General features: G+C 45.2%; 1 protein-coding gene across 1 annotated transcript in view; it reads right to left on the reverse strand.

Annotated features, from left to right (window-relative positions):
* Window positions 1-2,128: 2,128 nt before the first annotated feature.
* The window catches only part of LOC121292368 (epithelial cell adhesion molecule-like), a 36,132-nt gene continuing 16,240 nt past the window's right edge, over window positions 2,129-22,020 (reverse strand). The window contains exons 4-9 of the mRNA XM_041214220.1: window positions 17,116-17,187; window positions 16,503-16,566; window positions 13,270-13,368; window positions 8,898-9,080; window positions 4,960-5,019; window positions 2,129-2,182 (exon numbers count right to left, since the gene is read on the reverse strand). Of these exons, the coding sequence (XP_041070154.1) occupies window positions 2,129-2,182; window positions 4,960-5,019; window positions 8,898-9,080; window positions 13,270-13,368; window positions 16,503-16,566; window positions 17,116-17,187 (532 nt within the window). The remainder of the gene's footprint in view (window positions 2,183-4,959; window positions 5,020-8,897; window positions 9,081-13,269; window positions 13,369-16,502; window positions 16,567-17,115; window positions 17,188-22,020) is intronic.

Consider the following 22,020-nt stretch of genomic DNA (forward strand, 5'->3'; position numbering starts at 1 on the left):
TCCAGGGTAACTGGCTGAAGGCTTGGCTGGCCATGGGTGAAGGGAGAGGTGTAAGAGTTAGGTTGTTGGGCTGGAGGAGATTTCACAGCAAAGGGCACATCACTGTTTAAAGTGATATCTTCTTTGTAAGTTTTAGTCTCAACTGATATGTATTGTCCTGTCTAAACACCATGTTAAAGCAGTCAGAGAGACTGCTGCGTGATCTCTGATACTGTTCAGCAGGGGGTGCCAGAGAGCCCTCCTGCCTGACAATACAGATGGACCTTTCCCAAATGGAATGACTTTCCAGGGAACAAATGTCCCTCTGACTTTAGCACATGACATTGATTTTCTCACTGGCTGAATCGTTGAATTGGTTCTGCTTCTGACAGCTTTGTGGAGACTAAAGGGGCAAAATGGCAGTGCAGCAGGCTTTATCTTCTACCAGTTTTTAGCCTCCCCCATATGTTCAGTGAAGTTAAGTTGCCAAGAGGTTTTGGTAGTAACTGGAGCGAAGTTATTACACTTCCTGAGAGCCTCTAAACAATATATAATAGTACAAGAACCTGTAAAGATACAAAGAACTTGCATTTGTCTAGCACCTTCTACATCCCAAAGTGCTCCATGGCTACTTAAGTACTTCAAGTGTTGTAGGTAACACAACAGCCACTTTGTGCACAGTAAGCTCCCACAAACAGCAATGTGATCATCTATTTTTGTGATGTTGATTGAGGTATGACTATTAGGCAGACCACCAGGGATAACTCCCCTGCTCTCCTTTGAAATAGTGCCTTGGGATCTTTCACATCCACCAGAGCAGGCAGATCATCCAAAAGACAGCACTTCTGACAATGCAGCACTCCCTCGGTACTGGATGGGAGTGTCAGCCTAGATTGTTATGCTCAGCCCCTGGAGTAGAACTTGAACCCAGAACATTATGGCTTAGAGGAGAGAGTGCTGCCAATCTGAGCCACAGATGACACAAGAATGATGCTCATTAATTATAAGCAGGAGATTTCATTTTAAAACAGTGCAGAGGATTTCACTGTAGCCCTTGTCAAAGAATTTATTGAATTAAACAGCATTTAACAAAAAAAAACTGATTCTTCAGTGCCATATGTTAAACTGGCATTACCTGCTGTCTCCTGTGTCCAAGGGGTGCATATCATGAGCAGAAAGTGTCATTTTAACATTAAAACTGTATTTAAATAACCTCATTACCATCTCATAAGACCCATGCAAGTTTCACAGTCCATTGGCTTTCAATGAGTTTCTGTTAAACTCTGCATGTCTGGGTGCTTGAGCTACGATGATTGTACTTTTGACCTTTATCTAGTATAAGCATCTTTATTCACAAGCCAGGCATCTACAATTACAACATAATAGTGTCGCAGTGTGGTTAAAATAATTTTTAAACAAAAAACGGAATGTATTTAACATTGAAATATCTCGGCTGCCAAATTTCCTCACAGCTGCTCATGCTGTGCAGGGAATCCCCTTTTGCACAGGATTTCTGTTGTTCATCCAGTAATGCAAAGCAGGAAGTGGGAGCAGCTTTGAGTAAATTCACAGCCCTTAACAGATGGTGGGAAATAGAGTGAAATTAATCTTCGGTGGTGGTGCAGTAAGGTGATAAAGGATTAGTTGCCTGTTTATACACTACTCCCTCCCGCCGCTGAACAATATTCCATTCCGCAAATTGGGAAGACCACTACTGGTCCTTCCTGCGCCACTACCAAAGTTGAATTTCACTCCCCAACAAACAGCAGGGTGATCGACCAATTAATCCGCTGTTGGTGATGCCGTTGGTTCAGGAAGGATTGTTGGCCTCGGAACCGAATTTAATGCTCTTCCCTTAATGCCGTGGGATCTCCCAACGCCAACCTGCAGTACACAGTTGGTGCTTCACTTTAACAACTTACTGGAGGGTCAGCCTGCACAGTGGGTGCAAATTCCCGGTTATGACTGTCCACAACCATCTTCTTAACTCTCTTCTGCATTGAATCAGAGCGATCTTCGAATCATCTGTTGGATTTACTCATGGTGCTGTGTGGAACAAACTATAAACACGAGGCTCATTTTGCAAATACTCCTTGTGTGCAACAAATGCAAGACTTACGTCCCAAGGGTAGACAAAGCTTCTGGACAGTTAACGCGCTACAGCCATCCTCTGAGCAAGGTGATGTTCCTCCATTTCCTGTCCCTGTGCAAACCAACAGATAAAATTCAATTAGGGGCGAGAATATTACAGGAATAATAAGAGCGGCCCCGGACAGTTCGGCCAGTTTATCCAGTCGGTCATGGAGCCGTTCAGGCAAGGAAGGTGCCAGTTTTGACCTGTGGTCTGTGCCAAGGATTGCCAACCCTCCAAGAGCTGGAGTCTTGAGGCATTAAAGATTAATCTCCAAGACACTCCTGTGAGCAAACACCCAGGAGAAAATTAATGGAAGCATTAAGAGAAATTGTTTTTGCAATGTTTGAACACATTTGCTTATTACTTCTAAAAAGAGTTGGAGAACAAGGTGTGTAAAACTGATGGTCAACAATCATCCAATTGTTAATGAAGAAATTATTTGTTTTCTATTTATCTGTGGTAAGACAGCCTATCCTATAGTTGGACCTGTCGGGTAATCAATGACTGGAGAAAGGGGCAGGGTAGTTGGAAACATGAAGTTATGCAACGAACACTCCAGGATTACGTCCACCCACGGTTGGCAACCCTTCCTTTGCAAAGTTACCTCATCCCAGCCGGGTTGTAGTCAGACCATAAAAGTTGGCTTCATTGGCCCCCAGGTTAGGGAGCAGGGAACCCAACCTACTGATCACTGCTCTGCAGGCCCAGGCTCGGGGTTTAGGAGCGTCGTCCCCCATGAGCAGGTAGCCCATTGATACTCACTGCCATGGCTTAGGTACAAAGGGTGGCTCTTTAGCTGAGTTGCTGGAAACCGTCTATCCTTGTGGGTTCTCCACCGTGGTGGGGACATGAGCCATTGCCATCAGGTCATAAGATGAGAAATAGGAGCGATGGGAAAGGAGTAATTACAGCAGTATTTCACTCACCCCAGTTTTTTGTCGCCCTTGAGCTAATAAATATATTTTCATTACTTAATTTTTACAGCACAGGAATAGGCCATTTGGCCCAACTAGTCACCGTGCTCATCCCACTCATCCTACGTCACCTAATTCCATTTACATTTCTTGCTGTTCTTTTCTCTCATACACTATCCAGCTTGCCCTTAAATGTATCAATGCAATTCATCTCAACTACTCCCTGCGGAAGTGAGTTCCAAATTCTAACCACTCTTTGGGTAAAGAAGTAGCCCTTTTGGATTTAGCGGTGGCTACCTTATACAGTACTCATGGCCCCACAAGTGGAAACATCTCTATGTCTATCTTATCAACGCTTTCATATTATTAAAGACCTCTAATCAGGTCATCCCTCAGCTTTCTCTTTTGTCTTTTCACCTGAGAAGTTATTCCCTCCCTCATTGATGTACTTTCAGCTGAAGAAATTAAGGTAAGCATAACCTCAATCTTCTGGTCGCTTGCCGTTTCAATTCACCATATTGCTCTCATGCTCATATTTCTGCCCTTGGCTTGCTACAACGTTCCAGTGAAGCCCTATGCAAGCTTTGGGAGCAGCACCTCATCTTCCAATTAGGCACTTTACAGCCTTCTGGACTCAACATTGATTTCAACAACTTCAGATCATGAACTCCTCGATTTTGTATTTCTCCCCCCCCACCCCACCAGTATTTTGTTCTCACTTTTTGCTTTTGGAGAGCATTGACCTTTATTCTGCTATTAACACCTACCCTGGATCAATACTTTGTTTCTTTACTACTACCATTACTACTCTCTGCCTTTTGTTCCATGACATCTTTGGTATTTAATCTCTCTCACCAATCCTTACCTCTCTTCAGTTCCAAAGAGACATATTGGACTCGAAACGTTAACTATGTTTCTTTCCACATATACGCTGCCAGAACCTGCTGAAGTTTTCCAGCAGTTACTGCTTTTATTTCAGGTCTCCAGCATCTGTAGTATTTTGCTTTTATTTAACTAAGACAAGGGCTTATTTAAACAAGAAGAGCAGTGTCAGCAAGCCCAGGTAAGCGTCCCATGCGCAGGAATACAAGCTGTGGCCAGTGGCGGAACCAGTGAATTTTCATTGATGGTGGAAGAGCTTAGACCTCGAGGGACAATACCGGATGATCCTTTGGGAAGAGGATTATGTTTCCTTTAAGCACCACGAGGAGAGCAATGGGTCCCGAAACCCAAACAGAAAAGAGAAGGTGAGGTGAATTATAAAAAGCTTCATTGAGTTTGGGAAGCCAAGAAGGGGGACATTGATGAATGTAACAAAATACCGTGCCTGAGATTCGGAGCTGGAGTAGAAGGTGATGTCAACACAGTGAGTATATAGGAGGCAGAATGGGTAGAGTCAGAATGTTTGTGGCTTAAGTAGTTCAAGTGAGGCTCAAGGATCAATAGCCACAGCAGAACTGATAAAATAGAGATGAAGAAGGATCTGTGGGCCAGAAAGAAGTCGGAAAATGAGAAGTGTGTGAAGGACAGCAAACTTTAAAAGACTTTAGAAGGTCTCCCCAGATATGGGAACAGTATGGATGGACCTGGGGAAGTTAAAAGATATGGAGTTAGGAGATATTGAAAGAAAAAGAAGTGATGGTCAAGATTTCTTGAGGATAGATTTAGCAACATTACAAATTGTTTTTCAGACACTGATCTGTTCCCTTCCCAATCAAGATACCTCTATAAATACAAAAAACAGGACAATATCAAAGGTAGGAACAAACCTTATCCGAACCAATCTTACACTAAGAGCCATCGGTGGGATAAGGAGAACGATCATTTTTTTTTACATAAATATCGCCATGTCAGTCACTTATGCTAAACTTGCACCTCAGTAGTTCCACTAATGCAGCATTTTAAGAATGGTTACTGTTTGAAATACGTTACCTCAATCACTTCAAACTGGATTCTCTGTCTGTCCTCTTTTGCTCTCCTTCTGACAACAACCTGCAATCAGATCATGTTATTTACAGTCAACATTCCACCATTTTCTTTTTCTTCCCCTCCACTTTTCTCCCTCAATCCTCCTATGTATGTTGTAATTCATGCTTTCATTCATCCATTTCAGGGAGATGGCGGTATAATGGTACTAGTAATCCAAAAGCCCACGTTAATGCTCTGGGGGTATGGATTCAAATCCCGCCACCACAGCTGGTGAAATTCAAATTCGATCAATAAATCTGGAATATAAAGCATTGTTGTTAAAAACCATCTGGTTCACTAATGCTCCTTTAGGGAAGGAAATTTGCCATCCTCACATGGTCTGGCTCTCTGAAATGGCCTAGTTAGTCACTCAGTTCAAGGGCAATTGGGGATGGGCAACAAATGCTGGACTTGCCTGTGATACCCACATCCAATGAAAGAATAAAGGGGAAAAAAGTGCTGAGGTACAGTTTGCCACCTCCTTCCCCAGGCAATGGGTAAGTTACAGCTCCTTCTAATCTCTTGAGCATCCACCATTGGCAGCCAGGCCTTCAGCTGCCTGGTCCCTAAGCTCTGGAATTCTCTCCCTAAACCTCTCCACCTCCCTGCTTTAAGGCTGTCCTTAAAGCCTACCTCTTTGACCAACTCTTTGCCCCCTCCCCCACCTTCCTAATATTTCTTGAGACACAGTGCCAATTTTTGTCTGATAATGCTCCCAGAAAGCACCTTTTCCTATGGTAAAAGCTGCTATGTAAATACAAGTTTTTGTTGAGAGAAGGAGGGTGTTCCCAGTATGTTCCTGATGGACCTTGGCTATGCTCCGAAGTTCATTCAAACAAATGGAGGTGAGCAGTATTTTTAAGCTCAAACCAGTGAATCTCACACTTTTTTTGCTTGAAGGGCCCATATTCAAATGGATTAGCAATCATAGATCTCCAATCTAAAAATATAATACAGTATCATACTCATAATAGTTAAGTGCTGCATGTATAGAGTGATTTAATAATGCTTTAAGAAATTAGACAATCACTTAGAGTAGCAATTTGAGGACCATTTCACTGATGAGACAAATCAGAGATCACCGACAAGTGTAACTCCACTAACATTCTAGTTCATCTCCTGAACTGCACTTCACATGGTTAAAGATTGTCTGTTCATGGCCGATTTTCCCAAACCGTTCACAGATCATATCCAATACAAACAGCTGTCAGTCAAATCAGCAGTCACACCATATTTAGGATGTTTAACAGGTTCAAAGTATCTTACTATTTTGATTTTTAAAAATAACTTCCCGTATACAGACGAATTTCCTTCTCTCCAGTTCTGTTACAGGGTAATCCCCTTGAGCGTGACATACTTGGGAATATTTTACAGAGCTGGGCAAACCCAGCCCGGTTTCTCAGTTTCATTATTTAATCATGCAAGAAGATTACATTACTGCAACATGATTTAAGTAAGTAAAACCTGACAGCTTTTCCACGATTACAAAAATCAAACCAACAAGAAATTAATGTAAACACAAAACGCTGGAAATATTCAGCAGGCCAAGTAGCATTACAAATGGTAATTACTCAGTGCATTGGGTTCAAATTGAATGTACCCAAGTATCACAGCAGTAGTTGGCCTTCCACCTCCCCTCCCGCTAAAATAAATGCAAAACTCACCACCGAAAACCATGGCAGCAGATGCATCCATCACCGGAAAGAAGGGTACGTTTTCGGGAGTGAACATCTTGCCAGTTATTAAGGTGGGACTATCATTAACTACAGTTAATTTATACAAGGCAAGAGGCTGGCCTGTTTTTCCCTCATGTTTCTCTCTCCTGTGGCTCAGTTGGTAGCACTCTCGCCTCCGAGTCCCATCCCAGGACTTGAATGCAAAAATTACAGCTGACGCTCCAGAGGGAGCACTACAGTGTTGGAGGTGCCTTCTTTTGGATGAGATATTAAACCGAGGCCCCATCTCCCTGCTTTGATGGATGTAAAAGATCTCATGGTACTATATGGAAGAAGAACAGAGGAGTTCTCCCCGGTGTCCAGGCCAATATTTAATCCCTCAGTCAATATCACAAGAACAGATTATCTGTTCATTATTAAATTGCTGTTTGTGGGAGCTTGCTGTGCACAAATTGGCTGCCACTTTTCCTGCATTATAACAGTGACTACACTTCTAAAGAGTCGAAACCATGGTCCTCTTCCAATCAGATCCCATAGCACAACACCTCCCCACATCTATTAAAATCAAGGCGAGATCTTGGAATATGTGAACCCTTTTCTGTATCTTGGGAGCCTCCTCTCAATGAAGGCGGACATAGACAATGAAATTCATCATAGACAACGAAATTCATCATCACCCCCAATGTGTCGGCTCAGCCTTTGGCTCAAACTGGAGATTAAAGACATGGTTTACTGGGCAGCAGTGATCCTGCAATCCTATGTGCTTCAGAGACTTGCAGGCACCTCAAAACACTGGTGAAATACCACCAGCAGCGCTTTTGCAAGATACTCCAAATCTGGAGCAAGAAAGGTGGTCCAACTGCAACATCCTCTGCCGAGCCACTTGCCCAGCATTGAGGTGCTAATCACTCAAAACCAGCTCTGCTGGCCAGGACATGACACCAGACTCCGGAAGAAATTGCTCTACTTGGACCTTGGTCATGGATGGAGGCTCCCAGGAGGACAGTGGAAACACTTTAGAGATGTCCTCAAAACATCCCTGAAGAGGTCAAACATCCCTGCCAACACATGGGAGACCCTGGCTTGTGACCAACCCAAAATGGAAGAGGTTCATTCAGGAAGACACCAAACACATCAAGAGACTACATCGGGAATGTGCAGAGGCAACGTTGAGGTGTCAGAGGGAGCGCACAAACCTCCCAACGCTTCATGTGCCTGACCCTTAGCGCGCCACCCACCCCACATGTGGCAGAGTCTGCAGATCGGGCATTGACCTTATCAGCCAACTCAGAACCCATGGAACCAGAGTGGAAGCAAGTCATCCTCGATCCCGAGGGACTGCCTAAGACAGAAGAGAAGACACTTCAAAAGAGAACTTCTTTGCTTGTAAAGCACTTTGAGACATCCAGTGGTCATGAAAGGCGTGATATAAATGCAAATCTTCATTTCCCTTTCCACCTTGTGTTTCTCTCTCTCTCTTTTGCTCATTAGAGGTTATCTTAGGAACCCATGGAAAGTCTCTGCAGACCCCAGTTTGAGAAACATTTAAACAACCTTCCCCCCGCGGCTCTCGCCCTCCAAGAGCTGGTCAACTTTCCTGAAACTGTTCATCATCCTTTTGATAGTTTTCTAGATTGGCCTTGAATGATTTACCAATCTCTGCATCTCCACTACCGCCTGGACCTGTTAAAAATGATTAAATCTAAATAAACCGCCTGTTTACTTCTGAGCTTGTGTGTGTGCCCTTGAATATCCAGGAATTTAAATTCAATTAATAAATCTGAAATAAAATGCTGGTCTCATTAATAATGATCATGAATTGTTCTCAAAGCCCATCAGGTTCATCACTGTCCTTCAGGGAGAGAAATCTGCTATCCTTACCCAGTCTGGCCTACACATCTTCCAACTCTCAGCAGTTTGCTCTCTGAAATGGCCAAGCAAGTCACAGGAGTTGCATCAAACTGCTATAGAAATAAAGTACTGTAGGTATACCTACACAGACTGCAACAGTTCATGATGCTGCCTCACCACCATCTTCTCAAGGGTAATTAGGAATGCACAATAAACGCCGGCCTTGCCAATGATGCTCACATCCCATGAATGAATTTTTAAAAACTCAATTAACAGACTAACAGAAGAAATCAGCAGCGTTTTGGGGATCGGTAAAAACTAGTTATCTGAGGATAACCGTAAGATTAAGATGTGGATGGGGTCGGCTGTACTTACAAACACTGCAATCCCAGTTAGGATAGCCAGTGCGATGATGATGATGATGGCAGCAAAACCAGGTGAAATGGTCTTCATGTTGATCCGAGGAGGCTCATTGTCAAAGAACCAAACTTGCACTGACTCCCTCTCGACCTGCAGGCTCTTTCCGTCCACTTCCAGGGTGAATTTGTTCATCTTTAACTGCAAAGTGAAGACATTGTTGAGAGCAGCACATGAGAAACTAATTGGGAGATTCACTCTGATGCCTGTAGTCTAACTTAAACCAGATAAGCAAACATGGATCTGATGCCTAAAATGTCAATTCAGTAAACAGAGAAGAAGGAACTTGCATTTATATATTCCCTCGCACAACTTCAGGACAGCCCAAGGCACTTTACAACTAATAAAGTCCTTTTTGAGTGTAGTCACTGTTATAATGTGGGAAATGTAACAGCTAATTTTTGTTAATGCACCAAGTGGGAAGGAAGCCCATTCATAAACACCCACAACTGGTTTATTGGTAATTGTAGCGATCGGGGACCCAACCTTGTTAGGACTTGGATGATGAAGGTTGGAAAAATAGAGCCTGGGATTTATACAATTACAAGCTTTTATTTACAGGGACATGTTGTATCTCATGCACCTCCAACCAACACCCCCACCTCTGTCAGTTTGCTTCTAGATAAATGTGCTCAGGTGAATACCCCAATAAACCTCACCTAAAGTGCCCAACTGCTATGGATTTAACAGATTCCCTTTTCTCTCCCTAATCTTTATTTTATTTAGACTTTATTTGTACAAGGGTTTCAATTTAAAGTTTTCCATATCCTATATAAAGTATTACATAGTGAGTTTCCCCTCCTCTAGGACCCCTAACAAATTCTTCATACACGCTAGGCCAGCACTTATTGCTCATCCCTAATTGCCCTTGAGAAGGTGGTGGTGAGCTGCCTTCTTGAGCCGCTGCAGTCCATGTGGCGTAGGTACATCCACAGTGCTGCTATGGAATTTCAGGGTTTTGACCCAGCAATGGTGAAGGAGGGATGATATAGTTCCTAGTCAGGATGGTGTGTGGCTTGGAGGAGATGTTGCAGGTGGTGGTGTCCTCATGTGTTTGCTGCCCTTGTTCTTCTAGGTGGTGGTGGTCACGGGGTTGGAAGGTGCTGTCGAAGGAGCCTTGGCGAGCTGTTGCAGTGCAACGCATCCTGTAGATGGTACACACTGCTGCCACTGTGCGTCAGTGGTGGAGGGAGTGAATGTTTAAGGTGGTGGATGGGATGCCAATCAAGCGGGGCTGTTTTGTCTTGGGTGGTGTTGAGCTGCTTGAGTGTTGTTGGAGCTGCACTCATCCAGGCAAGTGGAGAGTATTCCATCGCACTCCTGACTTGTGCCTTGTAGGCGGTGGACAGGCTTTGGGGAGTCAGAAGGTGAGTTACTCGCCACAGAATTCCCAGCCTCTGACCTGCTCTTGTAGCCACAGTATTTATATGGCTAGTCCAGTTTGATTTCTGGTCAATAGTAACCCCCAGAATGTTTTGGGTGGGGGATTCAGTGATGGTAATGTCATTTTCTCTTGTTCAAGAGGGTCATTGTCTGGCACTTAGGTGGCAAATAACATTTGTGCCACACATCAGCCCAAGACTGAATATTGTCCAGGTCTTGCTGCATTTGGACATGGACTGCTTCAGTTTCTCAGGAGTCGCGAATGGTGCTGAACATTGTGCAATCATCATTGAACATCCCCACTTCTGACCTTGTGATGGGGGCAAGATCAGTGATGAAGCAGCTGAAGACACTGAGGAACTCCTGCAGTGATGTCCTGGAGCTGAGATGGTTGACCTCCAACAACCAAAACTATCTTCCTTTGACCAATCAGCGGAGAGTTTCCCTCCACTGATTCCCATTGACTTCAATTTTACAAGAGCTCCTTGATGCCTCACTTAATGCTGCCTTGATCCCAAGGGCAGTCACCCTCATTGAATGTCTGGAATCCAGCTCTTTTGTCCATGTTTGAACCAAGGCTGTAATGAGGTCAGGAGCTGAGTGGTCCTGGTGGAACCCAAATTGAAAGCCAGTGAGCAGGTTATTGCTAAGCAAGTGCTGCTTGATAGCATTGTTGATGACTCCTTCCATCACTATACTGATGATCAAGAGTAGACTGATGGGGCGGTAATTGGCCGGGTTGGATTTGTCCTCCTTTTTGTGTACAGGGCATACCTGGGCAATTTCCCACATAGCCAGGTAGATGCCAATGTTGTAGCTGTACTGGATCAGTCTGGCTAGGGGCATGGCAAGTTCTGGAGCACAAATCTTCAGTACTATTGCTGGAATGTTGTCAGGGCCCATAGTCTTTGCACTATCCAGTGTCTTCAGCCATTTCTGATAACACGTGGAGTGAATCAAATTGGCTGAAGACTGGCATCCATGATGCTGGAGACCTCTGGAAGAGGCTGAGATGGATCATCCACTCGGCACTTCCGGCTGAAGATGGTTGCGAATGCTTCAGCCTTACCTTTTTAGGCTGGTGCGGGTGCAGCTCCTGGCATGCTCCCCTGCACTCCTCAATGAACCAGGAGTGATCCCTTGGCTTGATGGTAATGATAGAGTGAGGGAAAAGCCAGTCCATGTGGTTACTGATTCTGGTTAAATAAAATTCTGCTGCTGCTGATGGCCCACAGCACCTCATGAATGCCCAGTTCTGAACTATTCTGAATCTATCCCTTTAGTACAGTGGCAGTGCCACACAACACATGAAAGGTGTCCTCAGTATGAAATTGGGGCTTTGTCTCCACGAGGACTGTGCTGTGGTCATTCCTGTCATGGACAGATGCTTCTGTGACATGTAGATTGATGAGAGGGATGTCAAGTAGGTTTTTCCCTCTTATTGGCTGTCACACCACCTGCTGCAGGCCCAGTCCGGCGGCTATGTCCTGCAGGACTCAGCCAGCTCGGTCAGTAGTGGTGCTACCGAGCCACTGAGGGTACATTCTGTGCCCTCGCTACCTTCAGTGCTTCTTCCGACATTAATTCACCAACTGAGGGAAGTAGTTATCTGGTAATCGGCAGGAGGTTTTGTTACCCATGTTTCACCTGATGCCATGAGACTCCATGCGGTCCAGAATCAATGTTGAAGATTCCCAGAGCCGCTCCCTCCTAACTGTATACCACTGTGGGACGGTTCTGTCGATGGGACAGTATGTACCCAAGGATGGTGATGGTGGTGCCTGGGACATTGTACGGTTCAGTGAGTTTACCTATGTCAGGCTGTTGCTTGACTAGTCTGTGGGACAGCTCTCCCAATTTTGGCATCGGCCCACTAGATGTTAGTAAGGAGGACATTGCAGCCTTTGTCCTTTCTGATGCTGAGACGATATCTGATCATCTGTCTGGTTTTCTTCCTATTTGATTTTTCTGTAGCGGGTCTGGTACAACTGAATAGCTGGCTAGACCAGTTCAGAGGGCAGTTAGAAGTCAACCACATTGCTGTGGGTCTGGAGTGACAGGACAGCAGATTTCCTGAGGGATATTAGTGAACCAGATGGATTTTTACAACAATTCAGTTGTTCTATGCTCATTACTGATAAGATCAATTTCTTATTTCAGATTTATTAAGTAATTGAACTTAAAATCCTCCAACTGCTGTGGTGGGATTTGAACTTGTATCTAAAGATCATTATTGCAGGCCTCTGGATTACTAGCCCAACAACATAATCATTATGCTAGCATAGGACCATAGAAAAGTTACAGCACAGAAGGAGGCCATTCGGCCCATCTTGTCCATGCCAGCCCGAGGACACCCACCTTCCTGCACCCGGCCCATAGCCCTGCAGCTTACAGCACTTTAGGTGCAGATCCAGGTACTTTTTAAAAGAGTCTAGAATTTCTGCCTCTAGCACCAACTTGGGCAGCGAATTCCAGACACCCACTACCTTCTGCGTAAAAAAGTTCTTCCTTATGTCCCCCCTACACCTTCTGCCACTTCTTGAATCTATGTCCCCTGGTTCAAGAATTCTCCATCAAGGGAAACAATTTTATCCTGTCCACTCTATCTATTCCCCCCATAATTTTATACACCTCAGTCAAGTCACCTCTCAGCCTTCTTTGTTCTAGGAAAATAACCCCAACCTATCCAATCTCTCCTTGTAGCTACACTTTTCTAACCCTGGCAACATTCTTGTAAACCTCCTCTGCACTCTCTCCAGAGCTATTATGTCCTTCCTGTAATGTGGTGACCAGAGCTGCACACAATACTCCAGTTGTGGCCTCACCAGTGTCTTATACAATTCCAACATTATATCCTTACTTTTACATTCTATACCTTTGCTATCGTGGCAGGAGCATATAAAGGCAGAGGTGTGTTTTGGGAAGGAGAGCCAGGAGCTGTACTCACATCTCTCTCGATGTAATAGGCCACAGTGGAGATGTCGGTCGGGTCTTTTGTGCCGTTTTCACCAAGCCGGATGCAGATTTCTCGGGATATCTCATGGACCTGTTACCAAGAGGAAAGGGAGACGATGGTCAGTTCTACTAGGTGGCCAAGTCTCTCTGCTAATTCCTGCCAGGGTCTGATGGTATAACTGCAGCCCACAGGGTGCTTTCGCTACTGGGTTCTAGCTGATTGTTGCTACATTGATCAATTTTCTTACTGCTGGGGTTTAGGGAGGGTTGGGGTGGGGATTTTTGTCCTTATTTGTCACTTGTCTGGACTCCCTGTTTGGGTGCGGCAGCATAATGGTTACATTACTGGGTTAGTAATTCAAATCCTACCACAGCAGCTTGTGGGTTTGAATTTAGCTTTTAAAATACTAAATAATAACAAAATGAAAAACAAATAGCAGTAATGGTGATCATGAAACTACCAGACCACCGTAAAAAAAACACCTGGTTTGCTAATGCCCTTTAGGGAAGGAAATCTGCTGCCCTGACTCAGTCTGGCCTATATGTGACTCCAGACCCATAGCTGTGCGCATGACTCTTAACTGCCCCTCTTATTGTCCAGTGAGCTACTCTGTTGTATTCAAGAAGGCTGCTGACCTTCTCAAGGGCAACTAGGGATGGGCACTAAATGTCAGTGAGTCTCATATCCTCTGAATAAGTAAAAACAAATGTAAGCATTCAGGAGAAACGTCTTTACTCAAAGAGTGCTGGAATGTGGGACTGTCTATCACTGTGTTTTTATTTGAAAAGTAACTACTCAAGAGATATAACTTGCTCCAACAGCGCGGTCAATACATCTCCTGGACTGACAGCCTAGATCACCTGAGACCACTTGACATGACAGAACATTGCCTCTTCCCTCTGAGGGATGTTCAGTTCTCTACTCTTCAACTCATCCTCACACCGTAGACCAATACTCAGAGATGTGGCTGACATCGCTTAAAGATATCGCAACTACAACTTGCATCAATATAGCACCTTTTACCGGACAAAAGCATCCCGAAGTGCTTTACAGGAGCACTATCAAACAAAATTAAAGGCACTGAGCTACAGACGATATGAGGGCTGATGTCAAAATCGTGGTCAAAGTGGAAGGATTTAAGGACTGTCTTAAAAGAGGAGAAAGAGAGGTTTAGAGCAGGAATTCCAGAGCTTAGGGACAAGGCTGCTGAAGGCATGACTATCAGTGGTAGAGTGATTAAAAATGAAGGGGGTGTTGGTGGTGGTGGAAAGGGGGTGTGGGGGCGGAGATAATCACATGGTGAGAGTCAGAGGAGCGCAGATAACTCGAAGGGCTGTGGAGCTGGAGGAGATTACAGAGATGGGGAGGAACGAGGCCTTGGAGGAACTTGAAAAGAGGGATGAGAATTTTAAAATCAAGGCGTTGCTTAACTGTAGGTAGCGAGCACAAAGATGATCGGTGAATGAGACTTTATGGGAGTTAGGACACGGGGGCAGTAGAGTTTTGGACCTCAAGTTTACAGAGGGTCGAATGTGAGAGACCAGCCAGGAGTGTGTTGGAATAGTCGAGTCTAGAGGTAACACAGGCATGGATGAGGGTTTCAGCAGCAGGTGAGCTGAGACAGGGGTAGTGTTACGGAGGTGGAAATAGGTAACTTTAGTGATGGCACAAATATGTAGCTGGAAGTTCATCTCAGGATCAAATATGACACCAAGATTGTGAATAGACTTAATGTCAGGCAGTTGCCAGGGAGGGGGATGGAGTCAGTAGCTAAGGAATGGAGTTTGGAGCAGGGACTGAAAACAATGCCTTCAGTCTTCCCAATATTTAATTGGAGGAAATTTCTGCTCATCCAGCATTGGATAAGCAGCACTGACAAATCAGAGACAGTGAAAGAGTCAAAAGAGGTGGTGGTGAGGTCAAGCTGCAGGCATTATAAATGGGTGGTATTTGCGTACATGTGAAAGCGGCTTTAGCGTATATGTGAGAGTGGTATTATTGTACATGTGAAAACCAACCTGTGGTGTTGGATGATGTTACCAAGGGGCATATGTAGATGAGAAATTGGAAGAGAAATAAACCCTTAGGGACAGCAGAGGTAATGGTGTGGGAGCTGGAAGAGAAGCCATTGTAAGTGATTCTCTGGCTATGATTAGATGAGAATGGAACCATGTGGGAACAGCCCCACCCAGCCGGAGAGGTGTTGGAGTTGGATGATGTGGGGAATTGTGTCGAAGGCTCCAGACGCATGGAGAAGGTCAAGGAGGGATAGTTTATCACAGTCACAAAGAATGCCATTTGTGACTTTGATAGGAGCTTAAGCATAAGGAAAGAACTTGGATTTATATAACCCCTTGCAGTATGTCCCAAAGTGCCTTACAGCCAATGACTGAATTTTGAAGTGTATTCATTGTTGTAATTTAAGAATATGGACAGCCAATCTGGACACTGCAGCCCCCACAAACTGTAATGCAATAAACGATCAGAAAATCTGCTTTAATGATTTGTTTTATTCATTCATGAGATGTGGGCTTCATTGCCAATCCTTAATTGCCCTTGAGAGCGGTTAAGAGTGAACCACATTGCTGTGGGTCTGGAGTCACATGTAGGCCAGACCAGGTAAGGATGGCAGATTTCCTTCCCTAAAGGACATTAGTGAACCAGATGGGTTTTTACAAAAATCAATGATTGTTTCATGGTCACCATTACTGAGACTAGCTTTCAATTCCAGTTTTTTTTATTAATTGAATGTTTAAAATTAATTTTTAAATTCCACCAGCTACAGATTTGAACCCGTATCACCAGACCTTAATGGGCCTCTAGATTACTAGTCCAGTGACATTATCATTATACCACCATCTCCCCAGGATAAATATTGGCCAGGACATTGGGAGAACTCCCCTGCTCTTTGTCAAAGTAGTAACCCTGGGATCTATTATGCCCACCGGAGAGGGCAAACAGGACCTTGGTTTAAGGTTGCTTCTAAAAGATGGCACTTCCGACAGTGCAGAACTCTGTCAGTACTGTACAGGTGTGACAATTAAGCCTGGGTTTTGTGCTCAAAAGTGGGACTTGAACCCACAACCTCCTAACTGAGATGTGAAAGGGCCTTTTCTTTTGGTGGAGTTGGTTGAGGAATAAATGTTGGCCAAGACACCTGGAGGTCTCTTCACAGTTCCTCAAATAGCACCACGAGATTTTGAGGTTAGGGATCCGATACTTGCCTTGATCTCCAGGATCTGGGTTGCCTTTAGCGTGTACTCTTTCACCAGCTTAATGGCCACCTTCCTGTAACACAAAAAACAAGTTACCTTCTTGACTACCACTTCTAATTTTTCAATGGTTAGTGTTGAATGGGGAGGATTGGTGGTTAATTTTGGGGATTAGAATAAATCTCCTTCGAGCTGCAATGTTGATGCTAGGACAATCCCAGGAGAAATGGGAGATTTGGCTCCTCAGGAAGGGCTTAACAGGCTGGGGCTCTGCTCTATCACAAATGTTTTTATCAACATCCTGGCGGCTACTATTGACCAGAAACTGAACCGGACTAGCCATATAAATACTGTGGATACAAGAGCAGGTCAGAGGTTGTAACTCACTTCCTGACTCCCCAAAGCCTGTCCACCATCTACAAGGCACAAGTCAGGAGTGTGATGGAACACTCCTCACTTGCCTGGATGAATGCAGCTCCCACAACACTCAAGCTCGACTCTGGTTAATGTTCATCCCTCCACCTCGCTGGCCATGCAGCACTGATGCCAGTTGGAGCACCCTGTCAGCAACTCCAGCAGAGACCAGCTCACTCAATACCACATGTCGGATTCCAACCCAACTCACCTACGGAGTGCTTCTTCCTTCATCTTCAGAAAGACAAACTCCACTTTAAAACTGAAATCAATCTGAATGAGACTATGAGAGAAAAGAGAGAGGCAGCTTTAGACATTTAACCTTCACATGAATGACAGAGCAATTGATTTCTTACTGCAAACATTATCCTCTCGTCAACAGTACCAGGCAAATGTCAGGAGTGAGATTTGTGGTTAGAAAGAAGCAGTTCTGTCTTGCTTTAATCCAATAGCTGCCCCTTTAAGTCAGGTACACTTTATATCAGTAGGGACGGCGATGGCATTGTTGGTAATGCTCTGGGGACCCGGGTTTGAATCCCACCAAGGCAGATGGTGGAATTTGAATTCAATAAAAATCTGGAATTAAAAAGTCTGATGATGACCATGAAACTATTGTCAATTGTTGTAAAAACCCAGCTGGTTCACTAATGTTCTTCAGGGAAGGAAATCTGTTGTCCTTACCAGGTCTGGCCTACATGTGACTCCAGACCCACAGCAATGTGGTTGACTCTTAAATTCCCTCTGAAATAGCTTAGCCAGCCACTCTGTTGTAATAAATCATTACAAAGCCCAAATAAGGAACAAAAGGACCACCTGGCATTGACCTAGGAAATGACAATGGCAATCGCAGCCCCATCAACCCTGCAAAGTCCTCCTCACTAACATCTGGGGGTCAGTGCCAAAATTGGGAGAGTTGTCTCACAGGCTAGTCAAGCAACAGGCTGACATAGTCGTCCTCACAAAATCATATCTTACAGATAATGTCCCAGGCTCCACCATCTCCATCCCTGCGTATGGCCTGTCCCACCTGCAGGACAGACCCAGCAGAGGTGGGGGCACAGTGGTATACAGTCGGGAGGGAGTTACCCTGGAAGTCCTCAACATCAACACCACACCCCATGAAGTCTCATGGCATCAGGGAAACCCCCTGCTGATTACCACATACCGCCCTCCCTCAGCTGATGTATCAGTGCTCCTCTGTGTTGAACACCATGGGCACAGAATGTGCTCTGGGTGGGGGACTTCAAAGTGGCTCAGTAGCACCACTATTGACCGAGCTGGCCGAGTCCTATAGGACACAGCTGCTAGACTGGGTCTGTGGCAGGTGGTGAGTGGGCCAACAGGAGAGAAAAACATACTTGACCTCATCCTCACCAACCTGCCTGCCACAGTTGCATCTGTCCATGACTGTATCAATAGGAGTGACCACTGCACAGTCCTTGTGGAGATGAAGTCCTGCCTTCACATTGAGGATACCCTCCATCGTGTTGTGTGGCACTACCACCGTGCTAAATGGGACTGATTTTGAACAGATCTAGCTACTCAAGACTGGGCATCCATGAGGCGCTGTGGGCCATCAGCAGCAGCAGAATTGTCCTCGAAAACAACCTGTAACCTCATGGCCCGGCATATCCCCCACTCTACCATTACCATCAAGCCAGGGGATCAACTCTGGTTCAATGAAGAGTGCAGGAGGGCATGCCAGGAGCAGCACCAGGCATTCCTAAAAATGAGGTGTCAACCTGGTGAAACTATAACACAGGACTACTTGCGTGCCAAACAGCATGAGCAGCAAGTGATAAAGGTAAGTGATCCCACAACCAACATATCAGATCTTCGCTCTGTACACATCCAGTCGTGAATGATGGGCAGTTAAACAACTCACTGGAGGAGGAGGCTCCGCAAATATCCCCCATCCTCAATGATGGGGGAGCCCAGCACATCAGTGCATAAGATAAGGCTGAAGCATTTGCTACAATCTTCAGCCAGAAGTGCCGAGTGGATGATCCATCTCAGCCTCCTCCAGAGGTCCCCAGCATCACTGATGCCAGTCTTCAGCCAATTCAATTCACTCCATGTGATATCAAGAAACAGCTGAAGGCACTGAATACTGCAAAATCTATGGGCCTTGACATTATTCCAGTAATAGTACTGAAGACTTGTGCTCCAGAACTTGCTGCGCTCCTAACCAAGTTGTTCCAGTACATCTACAACACTGGCATCTACCCGGCTATGTGGAAAATTGCCCAGGTATGTCCTGTACGTAAAAAGCAGGACAAATCCAACCAGGCCAATTACAGCCCCATCAGTCTAGTCTCCATCATCAGTAAAGTAACAGAAGGGGTCATCGACAGTGCTATCAAGCAGCACTTGCTTAGCAATAACCTAATCACTAACACCCAGTTTGGCTTCCGCCAGGGCTACTCAGCTCCTGACCTCATTATAGTCTCAGTCCAAACATGGACAAGAGATCCTCCAGAGGTGAGGTGAGAGTGACTGCACTTGACATCAAGGCAGCATTTGACCAAGTGTGGCATCAAGGTAGCAAAAACTGGAGCATTGGGAATCAGGGGGAAAACTCTCCACTGTTCGGAGTCATACCTAGCACAAAGGAAGATGGTTGTGGTTGTTGGAGGTCAGTCATCTCAGCTCCAGGACATCACTGCAGGAGGACCTCAGGGTAGTGTCCTCGGCCCAACCATCTTCAATTGTTTCATCAATGACCTACCTTCCATCATAAGGTCAGAAGTGGGGATGTTCACTGATGATTGGACAATGTTCAGCACCATTCACAACTCCACAGATACTGAAGCAGTCCATGTCCAAATGCAGTAAGTCCTGGATAATATCCAGGCTTGGGCTGACAAATGGCAAGTAACATTCACACCATACAAGTGTCAGGCAATGACCATCTCCAACAAGAGAGAATCCAACCATCACCCCTTGACATTCAATGGCATTACCATCACTGAATTCCCCCACTATCAATATCCTGGGGGTTACCATTGACCAGAAACTGAACTGGACTAGCCTTATAAATACAATGGCTACAAGAGCAGGTCAGAGGCTAGGAATCCTGTGGCAAGTAACTCACCTCCTGACTCCCCAAAGCCTGTCCACCATCTACAAGGCACAAGTCAGGGGTGTGATGGAATGCTCTCCATTTGCCTGGATGAGTGCAGCTCCCACAACACTCAAGAAGGTTGATACCATCCAGGACAAAGCAGCCCGCTTGATTGGCACCACATCCATAAACATTCACTCCCTCCATCACCAATGCACAGCGGCAGCAGTGTGTACCATCTACAAGATGCACTGCAGGAATTCACCAAGCCTCCTTTGACAGCACCTTCCAAACCCATGACCACTACCACCTAGAAGGACAAGGGCAGCAGATAGATGGGAACACCACCACCTGGAAGTTCCCCTCCAAGTCACTCACCATCCTGACTTGGAAATATATTACCGTTCTTTCACTGTCGCTGGATCAAAATCCTGGAACTCCCTCCCTAACAGCACTGTGGGTGTACCTACACCACATAGACTGCAGCGGTTCAAGAAGGCAGCTCACCACCACCTTCTCAAGGGCAATTAGGGATGGGCAATAAATGCTGGCCCAGCCAGTGATGCCCACATCCTGTGAATGAATTTTTAAAAATCAGCCTGTCTCACTGTCCCAGCTTATAACGTTGTCCCATCATTATAGAAATTGGAAAGCCTGTTCTTAAATGTTCTCTGTATTAATTTGGGATTTGAGAGAGAAACCAACACAATTTCAGATATATATATATATATACATATATACGCACATATTGGGGTGCTGTTTGGTAGGCAAGTCGACTCTGATACGTCGTGACGTTGCTATGGAGAATGCAATCAAATGAACCAATCAGCACCCTTTTCTCATGCAGTATAAGTTGTTGCTCCCTTTGAAATTTGGCATTCTTGCATTTGTCCTGATGAGTGAAGGATGAAAAGCTTCGACAGCATGTCTCTCTTTCAGCAATACTCAAGTTCTGTGCTCTTAAGTGACCACCTATTATTTTGTCCTGAATGAGGTCTTGAAATTTGAACAAGCTTTACTTAAGAACATAAGAAATAGGAGCAGGAGTCGACCACACGGCCCACCGAGCCTGCTACACCGTTCAATATGATCATGGCTTCAACTCCACTTTAGCAACTGGTTAGGGGTGATTAAAGAGTGAAGAGAGTGAACATTCTGTTGAATGGAGCTCAGCGAAACACACTGATATCGTCAAAGAGAGACAAGTTTTTTTACAGAAGGTAAACGTGGGTATTTCTAACCCAGTGTGCCAACATGTATACCCTGTGCCAACCAGTGAGAGGGTCTGCACAGCTTGGGGAGGGTGGTGTGGGGGGAAGGGGTGGGTACAGGGGGTGCTGCAACCGGGAGTCAGTCCACGGTCATCGGTGGCGAGCTTCGGGTTACTAAGAAGAGTGAGACCACATGGCTTTGTGGAAATTAGCATGAACTAGGTGACTTGCCAGAGACTTGAGGTGATGGTGGCACAGTGGGTTATGTTACTGAACTAGTATTCCAGAAGCCTAGAGTAACGATCCAGAAACATGGATTCAAATCACACCACAGCAGCCGGGGAACTTTAAACTCAATTAATAAAAGTAAATTGGGAATAAAAATGTAGTTTCAGTAATGGTGACCATGAAACTACCAGATTGTTGTAAAACAAAAAGACCCTCTGCGTTCATTAATACCCTTTAGGGAAGGAAATCCGCTGCCTTTACCTGGTCTGGCCTACCTGTGACTCCAGGGCCACAGTAATGTGGTTGACTCTTATCTGCCCCTCTGCAATGGCCGAGCACAGGCTCGTCCACTGTATGGCCTGTGGGCCGATGTAGCTGCCAGAGCCAGTTTCCAAAACTCCGGTCAAAAAAGGTGAGTTTCAATGGAAGATTCTGTGTGGATCTGCTACTCCAGTCACAGGCCATTTGTCTCCCGCTCACTAGTGAGCCTATCAGCAGCAAATGAGGGAGAGATGCAGTCTCTGATTGGAGGATCGGCGAACACCGGCATGGGTGAGTGTGCTGAGGAGTAACAGGCCGAGGGAAGTGAAGATGTGGCGGGGCTGGAGACAGG

The sequence above is a fragment of the Carcharodon carcharias genome, chromosome 20, assembly GCF_017639515.1.
Source record: "Carcharodon carcharias isolate sCarCar2 chromosome 20, sCarCar2.pri, whole genome shotgun sequence".
NCBI lineage: Eukaryota > Metazoa > Chordata > Chondrichthyes > Lamniformes > Lamnidae > Carcharodon > Carcharodon carcharias.